Genomic DNA, 18,244 nt, shown 5'->3' with positions numbered 1-18,244 from the left:
GGAAAATTTGGTCGCTTTGTACAACAAGCTTAAAATCCAATGTAAGCCTCAAACGCCTATGCTTTACTATGTCATTTTCTTCAAAGGCTTAGCCTCTTTGTTGCCCGAATCTTTGTTTTGAAGAGCAATTTCACCTATTTTACACGTTAACGCTTTAGGGGTTTCTTTAGTAACTGGGGCAACTAGAAAATTATGCAGCTAAAATGGTTACGTAGATAATAGTATGGACTGTGTTCAGATCTATGCAACATTGTACTAACAATAGTATTTGGACAAAGTTAATTTTGTCTGTTTTCCATCGAATAAAATGAAAATGTGGGGAATATTTTTTGATAATTCGAGGCAGAGTGTAATTCTGTAGCCAGTAAAGACAATTTTAACTCAATATTACGATAATTTTGGTTAATTTTTGCATTTCAAAATGTGTTTTGATCCTAATTTAGCTAGACCAAAATGGATATATATACTAAGCCAAATCATCTCCACGGCACCGAGCTCAGTATTCTAAGCTTGGAGCAGGTAAATCCTGCTGCCTCGCAATCGAGGCTTTAACGGTCTGGAGTGGACCGAAAGTTAATTACACACTTAAATTATGCCCAAATTTAAGATTAATGAAATAGTCAGATTTCATTACATGGCCTCTTTTATTTCAAGGTTATCATACACTTTTTTAACACATTTAGGAATGTTTTGGAAAACGTGGCAGCTAATTAATAGTAGAATATTTTGGAAAAGGTGGCAGCTAATTAATAGAAGAATATTTTAGAAAAGGTGGCAACGAATTATTGGAACCATTGTTTTGGAAAAGGTGGCAGCTAATTATTAGCAGAATATTTTGGAAAAGGTGGCAACGAATTATTGGAACCATTGTTTTGGAAAAGGTGGCAGCTAATTAATAGCAGAATATTTTGGAAAAGGTGGCAGCTAATTAATAGCAGAATATTTTGGAAAAGGTGGCAACGAATTATTGAAACCATTGTTTTGGAAAAGGTGGCAGCTAACTATTAGGAGAATATTATGGAAATGGTAGCAACTAATTAATAGGAGAATATTTTGGAAAAGGTGGCAGCTAACTATTAGGACAATAGATAAAATGATGGTGGAGGAATACCAAATTGGGGGTGTGGGTTTGGTGGTAGAGATAGACGAGACCAAAATTGGCAAAATGAAGTACCATCGAGGCTGTAAAGTTGACGGACAATGGATGGGATGATGGACTGGAAGCGAACGCCGTGGAGGGGGGTTCCGCATCGAATTATGTCCGAATCATCGCCTCAATAGTACTACATTATTGACTATTACTTTATATTGAAAGAAGTATTTGTCGAGGAGGTGTTCAAACCAAGGACTTACATGCACCTATGCGAGTATTTGTGGCGCCGTGAAGCTTTACGATGTGGAGATGACGTGTTTATTAAATTTCTTTAATGTGTTAAAAAACTGTATGACCCTAATAACCCTGAAATAAAGAGGTCATGTGATGAAATCTGACTATTCCATTAATCTTAAATGTAGGCACAATTTAAGTGTGTAATTAACTTTCGGTCCACTCCAGACCGTTAAAGCCTCGATATCGAGGCAGCAGGATTTACCTGCTCCAAGCTTAGGATACTGAGCTCGGTGCCGTGGAGATGATTTGGCTTAGTATATATATCCTTTTTGGTCTAGCTAAGTTAGGATAAAATTCATTTTGAAATGCAATAATTAACCAAAATTATCGTAATATTGAGTTAAAATTGTCTTAACTAGCTACAGAATTACACTCTGCCTCGAATTATCAAAAAATATTCCCCACATTTTCATTTTATTCGATGAAAAACAGACAAAATTAACTTTGTTAACGTTATGTCCTAATACTATTGTTAGTACGATGTTGCATAGATCTGAACACAGTCCATACTATTATCTACGTTAGTATATTGGCTTCACAATTTTCTAGTTGCCCCAGTTATTAAAGAACAGCCTAAATTAAAATTACATTGTGTATTCAGGTTTTTAGTTCTTACAATTTCATTCAGCCAGCTTTCGTTGCCAACTGTTGAACAAACCCCACCTATGAAGGCCGCCATTTTAATTCACTCAAGCAGACTCTAGTCTAAAGTCTCTCTCAACCGTTCGAGGGCGCCCTTTAAAAACGGCGCGATGGAAAGACGTCACGAAAAGCGCGAAAGAGGGTCGGGGTGGGGAGGGGGTAATGGGCAATTGCCCTTAGCATTAAAACAATAGGAGTTTGACAACTTCGGTTCATTTACTTCTGCTATCGGCTATTGCTAATATTGTAGCAGTCGACGGGGTCACGAGGCTGAACTTATTTTTATTTTACTATACTAAAAGCGCCCCTAAGCGAGAAAACAGGGCGAACTAAATTAGTTAAAAAGAATTCTCGCTTCGCGATAGGCAGACGAAGTTTCTCAATAAATTATGCGAGGATGGTACCAGAGGCTAAAGCTATGATCCGACGTTCTTAGTACATAAATCCGTTTTTGCTGTCACAAAGACTTCGAATTGTAAACATCTTTAAGGTCATAATTCTCCAGACAAACTTTCTCAAATATGTTCGCCGAAAATCTCTCGATTTTATAAAAAAAAAAATATAAATGGGAAGAAACATGGTTTGAAGTAATGGTGAATTGTGCAGTTTCTGGTGTCTAGAAATTTTTCTCAAGTTTAAGGCTACTTTTCCCAGAATTATTTGTAAGATAAACAAAATCATCCTCATGAGGTTTTTTGAAATGGGAGGACAGTACTTCTGAAATAAAAAAGAAGAAATTCAAGCTTAACCTTGTGATCTATCGTTTTTTATTTAATTGAAAACTTGGAACCAATTAATTTGGGCCGTAATCACTAGTTTAGTAACGTTGACTCCGCTGTTCTAGTTCAAACCTTCGAAGTGGGTGTATTTAATGAACTATTACAAGTACCTTCAAAATCGAGAAGGTGATTAACGAAGAAATGCATTCAAGCCCCATAAAACCATATCCAATTAGTGTCAGTTTAGAAGATTATAGAAGAATAATCATGAATATTCATTATCATAAAAGAATTAAATTTATATAATTTAAAAATAACCCTCAAGGCATACCCCATTAGCGCTATTGTATAAAGATACTAAAAATTACAAATATTATAAATCGATTATAGAATACCAAGTATAATATAACTTCATTAAATGCTATTTATATATCACATAATATGTAGATATTAAGTGTAGCTTATCCATGCTCCTTTCGAGAATGCTTGCCCTATTCAATTACCCTTTACGTTTGATATGACTAAAACTATTGAAAGTTATGCTAAGTTTTGCATTGGAGGAGATTTTAAAAGTGTCCATGGAACTTTGAATGCTTTACTCAAGTTTAAAAATGATAAAAGTTTCTACAGATCAAAAATTGACAAACGTTATGAGAAAATTATTTCACTAAATTACGATAATACGTCTCCTCGAATAAAGAACAGCAGACTCAACGTAACTAAATGGTCTCAGAATAGTACAACCTGCAAATTCACATTTTTAAAGACAGACATGATATTTGGCCGGTGACACTTTTTTTAAAATTTAATCCATTTATTTTGTTAATATTTTATTTGAAGAACCCTATTGTTGACTTACATTTTATCTAAAATACAGCAAGGAGTCCTGTATTTTCCCATCTTTCAACTTCCTTATACGGAATAACTACAATCCGTTCGTCTGGTGTACAGAAGAAATTTGAAAACGACTTCTGCTCTTTACAAGATAACCACACCTCCACGTGGTTTACTTTTCTTTGCATCGCTCGTTGGTTTGCCATCAATTTGGATCAACTTACAGTCTTATATATATCATGTCTTACTATTTTTTTGATGGCTTTTGATACAGGTATGCCTAATATCATAATAAATTGCACAAAGCTTTAATATCATCAAGAGAAAAGAGAAGAGAGTATAATAATTGGGTCAAAATTTAACTTCAACCCGCTTTTTATCTACTTAGTGAGTCGTACTGCTTTTTCCCCTCAAAAACTTCAAGCAGCCAATTAGGAGGTTAGAGGTTAGATATTTACTTTTGAAAAGTAGCGATACTCCAGGGATTCTGTGAAAGGGAGCGGCTCGTCGTCCACCGCTTCTAAACATGCAGTTTGTTTTTCGGGAACTATTTTTAGCCACATCGTATGATGTATATCTACGATGAGGCCCTGCTGTCATTCTCGTAGAAGTAGTAGTAGTGTCAATAGTAGAGTCTTTGGCAGTATAAAGTTTTCGTTCGTCATTGAAGGGAGAATGAATGGGAGAGGATTGTGGTGAAGTTTTATTTTTTTCATCCTGTGTTTTAAAAGGATGGGGATTATAATAGGAAGTTTAAGTATATCATATCATTTAACTGTATGGCGAATTGTGTTTTACGTTTACACGATATGTTTAAAACGAGAGAGAGGAATATGGTATTGCCTTAATTTAAATGGACGGTTTAATACTCCCTTTAATATTCCTGTCACCCGTCGACAATAAGGGCTTCACGCTCCTCTATTACAAAATTCAAAGTAATCGAGGGGAATTTTTAAGAAGCAAAAGCAAGTAAATACCGACGTTATATTTAGAATGGTGTTAAGGTGGTGTTTATTATTAGAAGTTACCTGAATTTCTCCACAAATCGAGAAGAATTTAAAAGAAAGTACTAGCTTGGGGCCCCAGATATTACAATTATAACGTATGTAAAAATATTGAAGTAAGGATTAAGGGTTACAATTTTTGCTAGGGCTTCTTTTAATGGGTATTTACGGGTATTTCGTTTTACCAGTGCATCGTGAGGGTACTCACTGACGTTTCCCGTTCGTATCACACTATTATCCTCTGTACCACTAAAAAAAGTACTTTTGTATGTTGTGATGCAGAGTTAATAAACACATTATTGAATTGAATTATAATTATATCAGAAGTTAAAAAGTAATTTTTAAACAGTTAAAGGTAGCGCATCGAGGGGCTATTCACTCAAATTTTCTGTACGCCTGTTAAGTACGGTACGATGTGGCTACTATTACGAGCCCTTGGGTCGTCTTGTTCTCTCTCTAAATGCTGCGAGGAGGCTAACCTGGGAAGGGGATCACGAGGATAGAGCGGTAAAAATTTAACCCCTGAAACGAGTTGCAGAACGCAGTGCAGAAGTATTATTCTCTCTTCTATTTTCTCTTGATATTGTTCGTTATTTCGTCAAGTGAAGTTAAACAATACCACCTTTGGCTTAATATGTTAATTGTTTTTAAATCAACTTTAGGAACTAGTGGTGGTAATGTTGGTCTTGCTATTTCATCCGCATTAGTTCTGACTGGTACCTTCCAATGGGCTGTCAGACAGTCAGCTGAACTGGAAAGTCAAGTAAGTGAAGGAAAATAGTTTTAATGATATACTTCTTTTAAAATTCTAATATAACTTTTCGGGATAACTTAGTCCTAGTTTGGTAAAGATTAGTTTGAAATTAGAAAAGAAATAAAGGAAACAATGTAATAATGGTGCTCAGTCTATCTGAAGATAACGAAAAAAGCTGAATATTTGTGGTATTTCAATACGCTCAAAACGGGAATATATTATTTTGGATAAATGTATTTAAAAAACCTCCTACATACTATAAGTCCAAAAAATGCAACCCAGAAACGGTTCCACGAAGTACAGACGTTTCAGTAACGTGGTTTAAACTTATTATATCTAATAAGCCTGAGTGGAAGAGAGGTAGCAAGTGTCTCAGACCCTTTTGGGGCTTTTAGTACGTTTATCAATAAAAAAAACTATTGTTATATGAAGGTTATGCGCTTCTGGTAGTTCATGGGATAAGGTGTGATCTGGATACGTTACATGTCAGATTAAATTCTCTACTACATAACTACAATAGACCCTTTGAAGGAATTTTATTTCCATTTTAAGAATTAATAGAGTCCATAATATTTATTTAATAATTCTAATTATTTCTAGCCGTCTTAGATTTATTGACTTTTAGAGATTTTTGATGAATTACGTACTATTAAATGGTTTTATGCTATGGTAATCTAAAAATTACGGTAATTTTTGAAAATGGTAAATTATGGCGTAACTTACCGCAAAAATTACCGTTCAGGGTAATTTACGAAAATTCAATAATAAATTATATTGATCGTTTATAAGTGAATAATATCACTTGAACATAGCTATACTTTTTAAACCATAGTATTCTTCATTATTTAAACACCGAGTTTTGATGTTTGCAGCTCAAAATACTTTCGAACAAAAACATCCACTTTCTTCTTACCCATTTTGCGAATTATTGCTATTTCACGTTCTTAGAACAATTTCTAGAGATGGGCCGATACCGATATATCAGTTTGCCCAAATATCGGTACCGGTACCGATACCGATATTGGTATCGGTATCGGCCAATTACTGGATTTCCATCTGACGCAAAGGAACTCGACAACAGGAATAGACGAGAAAATAAAATTTCATTTCCTTAATCAAATTTTTCCCACGCTTGCCGATCCACTTTGTATGACTTACTCATGTCTCATGAGAAGAAATAAGTGTGCATGCGCGGGTAGAGCAAAATATGGAACTTTTAGACCATTTTCCAAGAGAATGAAATGTGAATTCGGTGGTAAATTACCAGCGTGGTAATTTACCAGTGTAAGGTAATTACCGTTTTCGTAATTTACCCGAGAAAATCGTAAATTACAGTTACCGTACCCTAAAAAACACACAAGTGTAATGTTAATTTTTAAACTTCGCCTTTACCCACTGCTGGAGAATTACAAAACTATGGAAGTATAGTTGGCTGAGAAATGAATGTTAAATAAGAATGAAATGTTTATAATCCTGTATTTAAAATTCTATAGTTCAATAAATTACTCCGAAAGTATGTAAACGTATAGGCCCCAAAGCAAAGTTTACCTTTACAGAAGGTTGTAAAATGGCAATTAATGAAACTTTGTTTGGTTTTCTTTTTCTTATTTTGGCGCCTTTTATTGTATTTATGAAAACGTACTGTGTGCTTTAGATGACGGCCGTGGAGAGAGTTTTAGAGTACAGCAAATTAACACCTGAAGCAGAACTTGAAGCAACGCCAGATAAGAAACCTCCGAAGGATTGGCCAACAGAAGGATCCATAACGATGAAGGACTTCTCCCTGACGTATCCAGACAGTGGCGATGTTCCAGTACTAAAGAACCTAAACTGCCAAATAAAAGGAGGTGAAAAAATTGGAATTGTTGGGCGTACAGGGGCTGGGAAAAGTTCCATAATATCTGCCTTGTTCCGAATGGCTGAGCCAAATGGTACCCTGCTTATCGACGGAATTAATGTTCAAGAACTGGGCCTCCACGATCTTCGTAGTAAAATTTCCATCATTCCCCAGGTGACTACAAATATTTTCTTTTAAACGACTATTAAAATTTTGTGAAATAAACTAGTTTGGAAGGAAAAAAATATCATAATTACGTAATACAATCACATGCTCGTTACTGTGCTGATAACGTAGAACCAAGAAGGAATTTGCTATAAGAAGATCTAAGTAGCGAGATTTTACGCTTCTACTCGTACGCCGGTGTTAGTGAACAAGTAAGCCCCACCCCTTTCATGTCCGTCATTGCTCTGCGGATTCCTATTGGATCCCGTGGGGATAGGTCATACAGACGCAAATGACCTATTCCGACTAGATAAAGTAAAATTTGGAGGCTGCCAGCGGTGCTGAAACGGTACGCGAATGGTTTTTAATTGCCATTATCAAGTTAGTTAGAGGTTTTGAACCTAACTAAATGGATTTTGAATACGTAACTAAATGGATTTTGAATACGTGTCTCTACGTGAAAATCGTTCGTTCTAAAATTGTTTCTAAATCGAATCAAGTGTACTATACTTATGATCTCGTGAGTTTCAAAAACCAAACCAAGGCTTAACGAGAAGGTAAAAGAGATAGATGGTGGAAAACATAGAGCAAGATAAAATATTAAGTCCCGCCTCGGTTTCCACCCCCCAACCATGAGGGGGGATTGTCGACTATCACGCGCACACCGGACGCCTTTTAGGCCTTCTTATAGTAAATTCCTTCTTGGTAGAACCCGTATAGGCTTTACAATTTCTATCAGATTCAGTTATAACTTGAGGTATTTTATAAACACAAATATTGTACTGTACACACAATATCCGAGGTTTTTGTTTTGGACCTTTTTCAAAAATAAACCGCTGCCAACTTTGCAACGTCACTCTGAGTAAATATTTTCCAAAATTGGATGTCAAAGGATCCGAACGGCTGACTCTGAGACAGCAAAGTTTCTCATCTATTTTTAGATAACTAGTGTCGAAATTGGGACTGTCGAATTTTAAGCCAGATTTGGAGAATCACTCAAAATTGGATCCAGAATCATCTATTAAGGAATCAATTATTGTCCAGAAATGGTATTTTACGCAAGTGGGCAAAAATTAACTCGTATCCCCCAACATTGGATTAATATCGAGGCCATATTGGACTAATAAAATGATCCTAAACAATGTTGGTCTAAAATAAAGCCCACATTGGAAAATTTCTAACCGATGTTGGACTAAAATCAAGGGCATGTTATACTATTATCGAGCCCATATTGGTATAATATCTACTTGATCTTGGACTAATATCTGTTTGATCTTGGACTAATATCTATTTGATCTTGGACTAATATCAAACCGACATTCGACTAATATCTAACCGACATTCGACTAATATCTAACCGACATTCGTCTAATATCTAACCGATATTGGACAAACATCAAACCACATTGGACTCATATTAAGAAAATATAGAGGCAAATTTTTTTTCTCATCCGAGTGACGTATGCCACGTAGAGGTTCTGTTCTCGACGTATCTGTTCTCTCTGTGTGTGTTAGTCTGTTGTTACAATACTAGGGACCGCGTTCGGAGTTTGCGAATCTAAACAGTGTTTTTAATTTCCGGACCGCATTCACAGTTCACATAAATCTCGAAAATTGTATTCCACTTAAAGGGAGGGTGAAGTAGAAAATAAAGCGATTTTTTATAAATTGTTCTACTAATTACAAGACCACAGACGCATAGTGAAACATTCAGGAAATACTTTCGAATGATTTTTAAGAAGGACCTCCGACCAATCGCCTGGCTTTTTATTAACAAAATTCTCGTGGCACGTTCCGTGTCAAATGAAATTTATCACGAGATTTGATAAAATTTGCGCGCGACGTGAGAATCATGGTGCGAGACATGGAGCGTACCACGAGAATTTTGTTAATTAAAAGGCAAGGCGTTACGCGATTGGTCGGAGGTCCTTCTTAAAAATGTGAACCTAATCTGAATTTTAAAATCATTCGAAATTATTTCCTGAATGTTTCACTATGCAGACTGGCCTTGTCTATTAAGTTACTGAACACAAACAAAAACAAAAGATCTTTTGGAATTAAATCAGATTGACTCATGGTGATTGGTGGATACCGAGACGCTATATGATATACGCTCTTCAAAAGGATTTTACTAAAAATCTATATCGACTAATTAATTATATCTGATTATTTTAGGACCCAATACTGTTCAGCGGACCTGTGAGAGGGAACATTGATCCATTTAACGAAAGAAAAGACAACGAGTTATGGGCTGTACTTGAAGAGGTATGTGTAGTTAGTTATGCTTGTCTTGAAATCCCGATACGCACATCCTAGAGTGTGGAAAATATCACATTGCCCAGAACTCATTTGGTTTTGAGAGGGGAAAATACAAGAGGGGAAAAAATGGAGAAGTTAATCGTAATTCTTTTTCCAGTTGTTAATTGAAGTTCTCGGGATCTTGAAAAAGTACTAAGATTAATTTCGACATTGTTTTAGCACTTTTATTCGAAAAATTCCTTCTATTTTCGGGGGCCCATGATCTTTCCCAAAATTCATTCAATACATATTGCTATAGCATTTATCTATCTCAAATCTGCGTTGTTTCCGGCAGTGGCGTAACTACAGGGGAGCAGAGCCCGCAACTGCGGGCGGGCCCATGGCTTTTGGGGGCCCTTTCGAAATTTTCCTTATAGACTGATTGTCCCATATTTTATAAAGTGCCCTACAATTCACAAATCGTCCAATAAAGTCCAATATTTTTGAGATTTCAAAGTAATTATTTATGATCCCAACTGTATGACGTTTTAAACGCAGAATTAGTGATATCTCATTTCTTGAGATCAAAAAATCGCGGACCTCGCTTCGCTCGCTCAGGAAGTTTTATGTTCAATTCTCAAAAATTGAATTTATACGATTTTTAAGGTTTTTATGTGAAATGATAACAATTACTTTGCATTCTGAGCTAAAATCCAAAATAACACAATTGAATTGCGTGTCTGACCTTTCATTTAAATATCTAAGCCCAAAGATTGAAGTGAATTAAAGCACAGACCTTTAAAATATATTCAATTATAAAAAAAGAGTTTTGAAAATCTGTTCATCTCTCAAAACATCTCTTCCTACCTGACCCTTTTAAATTGCTTGATTTAGTCATTATCATTCACTTTTAAGTCTCTTTTTGCTTACAGTTTCATTTAATTAATAGTCACTGTTTCAAGCAAATCTAAATCTGTCTGTGTGAGCCCTTCAGTATTTGTTTAGATCTAGGTGCGATGTATCGCTTATTTAAAGTGTTTTACGCTCTCAATAAAATAAAATTATCCACACTCTAAATCTAATCATTTATGAGTCCTGTATAACCCTAAAATTTGATTAATCTGGTCCTGTATTGTCATATAATTTGATTAATCTGGTCCTGTATAATCCTATAATTTGATTAATCTGGTCCTGTATAATCCTATAATTTGATTAATCTGGTCCAGTATAATCCTATAATTTGATTAATCTGGTCCTATATAATCCTTTAATTTGATTAATCTGGTGTTGTTTAATACTATAATTTGATAAATCTGGTGTTGTATAATACTATAATTCGATTAATCTGGTCCTGTATAATCCTATAATTCGATTAATCTGGTCCTGTATAATCCTATAATTTGATTAATCTGGTCCTGTATAATCCTTTAATCTGATTAATCTGGTCCTGTATAACCCTTTAATTTGATTAATCTGTTCCTTTATAATACTATAATTTGATTAATCTGTTCCTTTATAATACTATAATTTGATTAATCTGGTCCTGTATAATCCTATAATTTGATTAATCTTGTCCTGTATAATCCTATAATTTGATTAAGCTGGTCCTGTATAATCCTATAATTTGATTAATCTGGTCCTGCAGTATCGTACAATTTGATTAATCTGGTCCTGCAGTATCCTACAATTTGATAAATCTGGTCCTATATAATGCTATAATTTTGCGAAGAGAATCTTATTGTATTAAAAATGCTCTAAAAGAGTTGAGGGCCTGCATAATGCAGGCTGCATTGCAGTTTAGTATAGTATATGTGCGAGAAATCTTAGTCGAGAGTGGCGACAAGGTGCATTGCTATAAATTATGAAAGGGGAAAGTAGTAACATTCGTGATGCTCTCATACTTTTTGAAAGCTCGAAACTTAAGAAGGGGCCCTTATTGTCGGACTGCGGGCGGGCCCAACAAACGTCGTTACGCCACTGGTTTCCGGTGAGTATAGAACTAATCAGATTTGGTACATGGGCCAACCACATATCAATTTATGATATCGATGTTAAAATGAATGCAATTCCCAGACTAGTGCTAAAAAAATTGTTTTCTCAACAACAATTTTCTCTCGCGCGGAAAAAAACGCGACGCTTACTCTTTTTACTTTTGTACTTCTGTTCAATGGGAAATAATTTCGGTTCATTGGCACACATTTTTTAATTTATTTTGGTCGAGTCGTATTTCTACCCTATGGGATTCTGTACAATTGGAACAAGCAATCTAGACCTATAATGGTTTAGGTTTATGAATAACGCCTAATTATATATTGTTTAATGGAATTTAAAAGTTCCATAAAACTACATTTCAAACCGAAACTTGACATGGTCTCCCGTCCCTTTAAACAACCGTACAACGCCAAGTAGCTTCGGTGGGGTGGCGTAGCGGTTAGCGCTTTCGCCTCGCAGCAAGAGGATCCCGGGTTCGATCCCGGACTGTGGCACCGGGTGAAAATCTGGGAAGAAATCCTTCTGCGTAGAGTTTGCAAGTTCTCTCCCCACTTGTTAAAAGGAGTTTTCCTCCGCGGTCTAACCCGGTTTCTCCTTTCCATCAAAACTTGCTGAGGTTAACGGTAATAGTTAGTATAGGGCGCTGTAGGTTAGCTGTGGCATAGGGGATAGCCACCACCCCTCTATGCATTGTAAAGGGGCCCACCTGTAAATAAGTCGCGAGTTGACTTAGTGTGGACATCCCTTCCTAGACCAAGCTTAAAAAAAAAAAAAGAAAAAAAAAAAGCTTAGCTAGTTCGTTATAATTTGTTCTTGCGCAGCAAGGGGAAATGGCTTTTCCAAAAATTGCAAAGCCGTCGTACAGAAAAAATATCCCCCGGCTTTAACTTGCATTGACATATAAACAACTTTGCGTGAACTTAACTGTCAGTCGAAGAAATTGAAATGAAAAAAAGGTTCTCATTAATAAATTTTTCTGCATTAATTAGCTAGAGCGGCCAATTAAAAAGAACACAATTTTTGGAACAGTATCATTACAAAAGGGCATAAAACATTTCGTGATTTCACCCAAGATTTCGTGATTTCACGATTTCACAAATATTTCGTGATTTCTTATTTGATTTCGTGATTTAGCCAAAAAATTCGGGATTTCCTTTTTGATTTCGCGATTTCGCCAAAGATTTCTTCTTTGATTTCGCGATTTTGCCATTGATTTCGTGATTTCTTCGTTGATTTCGCGATTTCACCAAAGATTTTGTAATTTCTTCGTTGATTTCGCGATTTCACCAAAGATTTCAAAATTTCATCTTTGATTTTGTAATTTCGTGTTTTCCTCAAAGATTTCTCGATTTTGCGAGAAGAGTACGGGATTTCGTGTAATTGTTGGACCCCTCGGTTATTATACTGTATATAATCAGGGATAGATTTATTTTTTTTAAGAAGGAAAGGGTAACAGGTTTATTCGGGTGCGCGTCCAAGTCCACGACCCCATTACCCGTGACGGAGGGGTATGAAAGAAGAGGCGGGTCTTATTTTCATTATGGCGTTGTATGTATATCCGGGTCAAATAAACGTCGTCTGCCCCTTCGTCTGCTAACTTGGAATGGGCTCGGATTGTAATTTTTGAAAGAACATTGTTTAAAAGTGGAAGTTACACAAGACATAGGGCTTGAAACTGAAAAAAAAAACGGAGAAGACCCAAGAAAATTAAAAGTGAGTTAGAATTGAGTAATAAAATCGAAAAGTCTTCATAGATATTACAACACGAACAGGTTTTAACCAAACACTAAGCTCACAAAACTCCTGGCCATTCACCAAGCCTTGGTTAACTTCATCAAATTCGCTTACAAAATCTTGAGGATAGTAACCATGATTGGCTTTAGAAAGAATTAGCGAACACTTTTCACCCTTACAGATGTATTCCAAATCCAAAACACCGGCACCAAATTCACTAACTATATACCTTCTTAATTTCTATTAAAAACAATTCCCGAATAATTTCCGGTCCCTCGCTTTTAGACGGCTCCATTTTGAACCCCTGTTAAGACGCTTATCTGTACAACGCAAGAGGGGTCGTAGTCATAGCGACAGAGGTAAACAGGAATTACGTATTTTTGGCCCTCCCTGTCAGCAACGTCACCAATACGTAGTTTTAGTGAGCCAATAAGATAATTTAATTTTTTGGTTACGTGTTGAAGGAAGGGGCTCTATACTGGGCTATGAGTCGGACTTGAAGTAAAGGCCAAACGTTGTCCATTCCTTCTTAAAAAAATAAATCTATCCCTGATATAAAATTTAAATAAATGGGAAATGATTTGAACTTTATCACTGTGGTTTTTTCTCTGCAAATTATTTCCTATTTTTACTACTTTATTATCGTGATATTACAATTTCAGTTCGATATTTTTAAGTAATATTTTAATTATGTTGGGGATTAGTTACGGAGCTCAACAGCCTTAAGCAAGTAGTCCACTAAGCCTTGTGAAACCGTATCGTTAACGTAACGTCACGTATCCAAATACGAACAGAACGCCATCTGATAACGTTTCTTAAACGATGCTTTCGGACTTAGGTAATGGGCGCCCTCTTTCAGACGATTTACGAACTTAAAACGGTAACGATACGGTTTCGCAAGGCTAAGTGAACTACTTGCTTTAGTGTCCAATCCATTTTTTCAAACTAGTCTAATTTTAATATATAGGTGCAGCTTAAAGAAGCAGTGATGGAAATGGGTGGTGGTCTTGATAACAAAATGGCTGAAGGAGGAAGTAATTTGAGCGTCGGCCAGCGGCAATTGATCTGCCTAGCCAGGGCTCTACTTCGAAGAAATAAGATACTTGTGCTAGACGAGGCTACAGCCAATGTCGATCATAAAACAGATGCTTTGATTCAGAACACTATCAGGGACAAATTTGGCCATTGCACCGTTTTAACAATAGCCCATAGATTAAACACCATTATGGATTCAGACAGGATTTTGGTACCGTGGATAAATTTATTTATAGATATACGTGTACTTAAATTAAATATGAACTTTTAAATACAACAGGTATTGGATGCTGGCGAAATCGTAGAGTTTGATGAGCCATTAAAGCTGTTGGAACAAGAATCATCTCAACTATCGGATATGGTTCGGCAGACTGGCCCTGTTATGGCCAAACAATTGCTCGAAATTGCTAAAGACGCCAAATCAGATAAGGAACCAATCAATTTATAAATGTTTAATGCAGAAATTTACTCAATACGATTTAATGAAATTTAATGACATGCTACAAGGAAAAATAAGCAACTGCTTATTTTTCTAATCTAAAAACTTGTGTTTTTGCTTGAAATATTAAGAGTACTATTTGTTATTAAACCAATAAAATATTTGAACACAAAATAAAGTGATAATACCACACTTACGGACTTATAATTTAAGCACCCCACTATCCGTCCTCATATACAGGGTGTTTCTGATAAGCATGTCATAAATTAAAGGGTGTGTTCTTTGGGTCAAACTAAGTGAAAAGTGTCAAAGAACATGGGGGTTACAACGCTTAGTTTCGGAGGTACGGGCCCCCAAACATTTACCCCCAAAACGTAAAAAAGTCACAAATGTAGAGTAAGACATATCAGCTTGCTCATCTTGTGTAGACAATTCCAATACCATCCCATCTTAGAATTCTAATGAGCCATTTTCAAGCAGAAGCGTATTATTAAAGGTAGAAAAGTGTGAAAGGACTGGTCAATAAAAGTTGGTTCAAAGTGACAAACAAAGAAGAGTTTCCAGTTAATGTATCATTTATTCGTACATGTACAAAGTTAGCAGCAGTTGTAGAGGTATAGTCCAAAATGCCCACCATTAGCATAAATGCAAACATGTGCCCGTCTAACGAACGATTCTTGGACATGTTGAAAGATGTCTGGTGTGTTTTGGATTGTTTCACACCCTTCAAGTATTCGTTGTCGCAAGTCGTCCACATAACGGACTTCACTCCTGTACACCGAGTCCTTGAGATGACCCCAAAGGTAGAAATCACACGGATTCAAATCGGGAGATTTCGCCGGCCACGCAACTGGTCCTCCTCGTCCAATCCACCTCAAAGGAAATGTAGTGTAGAGATGTTCTCGAACCATACGGCTGAAGTGTGGTGGTGCATAAACCGCATGCCACGTAGCAAAGCTAACGGGATGTCCTCAAGTAGTTGCGGTAAGGTCTCTCTTAAAAAATCGAGATATGCCTCGCCATTTAGTCTGGGTGGTAGAAAATGAGGCCCTAATAAATGTGAACCGACAATTCCGCACCACACATTTAAACTAAATTGAACTTGGTGACTCCTAACAGTTGTTACATGTGGGTTTATCTGACACCAAATGTAGCATAGGCCATATATAATTTTTACGTGAACGTAAAACAATCAGAAACAAAAAGATTTTACTCAGATCGTAAAAAATGGGGTGGGTTGGTATAAAGTACGATGCTGTTGTTTACAAAGTCACAGAGTCGCTTAAAATAAACATACTTTCAGTCTGTTTCATTATCGTTTGGTAGCTAAATTGACTCCAAGCACCGCACTTTACAAAACTACTCTCTTCATCGTGGAATTAACTGCGAAAATTCTGAGAAAAATGATCCTTCAAACATAATAGCTATTGGAAAACTATTAGTCTTTCATTGAAAAAAAACAAGACATGATCTTGCAAAGACGCAAGTGCAGGTATTTTCCAATTTAGGCATCATCGATCGGTCTACAAATAATTTTAACCATTTTTCCTAGCGTCGGGATTAAAAATAATAAATGTAATCTGTTATTGTTTAGCAGTAAACAATGTGTATGTTGTGTATAAAACATGTTGGGAATTGTACTTTAAAATCTATATTTTAAGCCATCATTGCTCGGTCCACTGATAAATTTCCTAACGTTGGGATTATTTGGGAAATAATCCGAAATATAAATTCATTTTTGTGTTTCTGAAACTCGAAAATGGGCATTTACAACCCATATTTATTTAAGAAATAATAAATTCAAATCCTAAAGACAAACTACTTCCGTAATTATACATTTAATATTGCAAAACTCATGAACTTAAACATATTTACTTTTATTGTTTAGTAATGAACAATGTGTATGTTGTGTTTAAAACATCGTGGGAAATATATTTTAACACAAATATTCAACTTTTTATTAAGATTTGAACTAACATTATCTATATCAACACCAATGTTGTGAAACGAAGCATTTTAAATTTCGCGACAAAGTGTAGATATTCCCGCCATCTACGTGTTGCTGTTGGAAGTAAAACATCCAGTGGTTACCGCGCATGTCAATGGGCGGGGCTTCACCTTTCCCCACTCGGTCTATATCTCACTCTAGGAAATAAGAATATTTTTTAAACTGGTCATTCGCCATATGCTACCGCCTTATTTCCCACGCTGCTTGGGACCAGTGACCCCCCCTAGTGTCCGAAATAATAAACTGGTTTCTGGACTGGTATCGTTCCTTTCAACCGAATTCCCAATGGACCGAAATCCCATTCGACCAAATATCCCGCAATAATTTTAGATTTCCAGCCCAATGGCTATATTCCCGATGGACCGAAATCCCAATCGTCCGAATATGCCCCTAAAAATATAACTTGAAACACTGTAGCCGTCAGCGATTCGGTGGTGTAGTAGATACGATGTTGGACTGCGAAGCGATAGGTTGTTGGTTCGAATCTCCGAAAGGTATGTTAATAATATTAAAAGTAAATGTTTCGTGATACTTATTAAAACGCTCACTTTCATTCCTTTCAAGGCAAGAGATATATAGAATTAATAAATAATAAACAAATTGTGCTTAAAATGAAGTACAGTCTTAATGGTAGTTCCATCAATGTCTTTAAATTTTAAATTAAAATTTTAATATTTTGGTTTCGGGTGGGTTAGGTTAGGTTAGGTTAGGTTAGCATAGGTTAGGTTAGGTTAGGTTAGGTTAGGTTAGCTTAGCTTAGGTTAGGTTAGGTTTGGTTTGGTTTGGTTCCAATAATTCGTTGACACCTTTTCCAAAATATGCTCCTTTTAATTAGCTACCACCTTTTCCAAAACATTCTCCTAGTAATTAGCTGCCACCTTTTCCAAAACATTCTCCTATTAATTAGCTGCCACCTTTTCCAAAAGATTTTCCTATTAATTAGCTGCCACCTTTTTCAAAATATTCTCCTATTAATTAGCTGCAACCTTTTCCAAAACATTCTCCTACTAATTAGCTACCACATTTTCCAAAATATTCTCCTTTTAACTAGATACCACCTTTTCCAAAATATTCTCCTTTTAATTAGCTACCACCTTTTCCAAAACATTCTCCTATTAATTCGCTGCCACCTTTTCCGAAATATACTCCTATTAATTAGCTGCAACCTTTTCCAAAACATTCTCCTACTAATTAGCTGCCACATTTTCCAAAATATTCTCCTTTTAATTAGCTACCACCTTTTCTAAAATATTCTTCTATTAATTAGCAGCCACCTTTTCCAAAAGATTTTCCTATTAATTAGCTGCCACCTTTTCCAAAATATTCTCCTATTAATTAGCTGCCAACTTTTCCAAAATATTCTCCAATTAATTATCTGACATCTTTTGCAAAATATTTCTATTATTGCTAATAAATTGTTCGTGGTAAGAGGCGGGCTTTTAATACTCATATA

The 18,244-nt window shown here is 35.9% G+C and overlaps 1 protein-coding gene across 2 annotated transcripts in view; it reads left to right on the top strand.

Moving 5' to 3' along the window:
- The window catches only part of LOC149619130 (ATP-binding cassette sub-family C member 4-like), a 72,641-nt gene extending 57,612 nt beyond the window's left edge, over window positions 1-15,029 (top strand). The window contains exons 17-22 of one of the 2 annotated variants that reach the window (XM_089855837.1): window positions 3,629-3,859; window positions 5,252-5,352; window positions 6,998-7,354; window positions 9,521-9,610; window positions 14,277-14,555; window positions 14,625-15,028. In XM_089855837.1, the coding sequence (XP_089711963.1) occupies window positions 3,629-3,859; window positions 5,252-5,352; window positions 6,998-7,354; window positions 9,521-9,610; window positions 14,277-14,555; window positions 14,625-14,792 (1,226 nt within the window). In that variant the 3' untranslated portion in view covers window positions 14,793-15,028. Of the gene's footprint in view, window positions 1-3,628; window positions 3,860-5,251; window positions 5,353-6,997; window positions 7,355-9,520; window positions 9,611-14,276; window positions 14,556-14,624 lie in introns of both variants that reach the window. The other variant, XM_089855838.1, reaches the window with a different exon arrangement.
- The last annotated feature ends 3,215 nt before the right edge of the window (window positions 15,030-18,244 follow it).

Source organism: Phalangium opilio, unplaced genomic scaffold (genome assembly GCF_054372755.1).
Source record: "Phalangium opilio isolate 3A_F unplaced genomic scaffold, DU_Popi_V2 ptg000209l_1, whole genome shotgun sequence".
Lineage (NCBI taxonomy): Eukaryota > Metazoa > Arthropoda > Arachnida > Opiliones > Phalangiidae > Phalangium > Phalangium opilio.
This window is presented reverse-complemented; position numbering and strand designations above follow the sequence as displayed.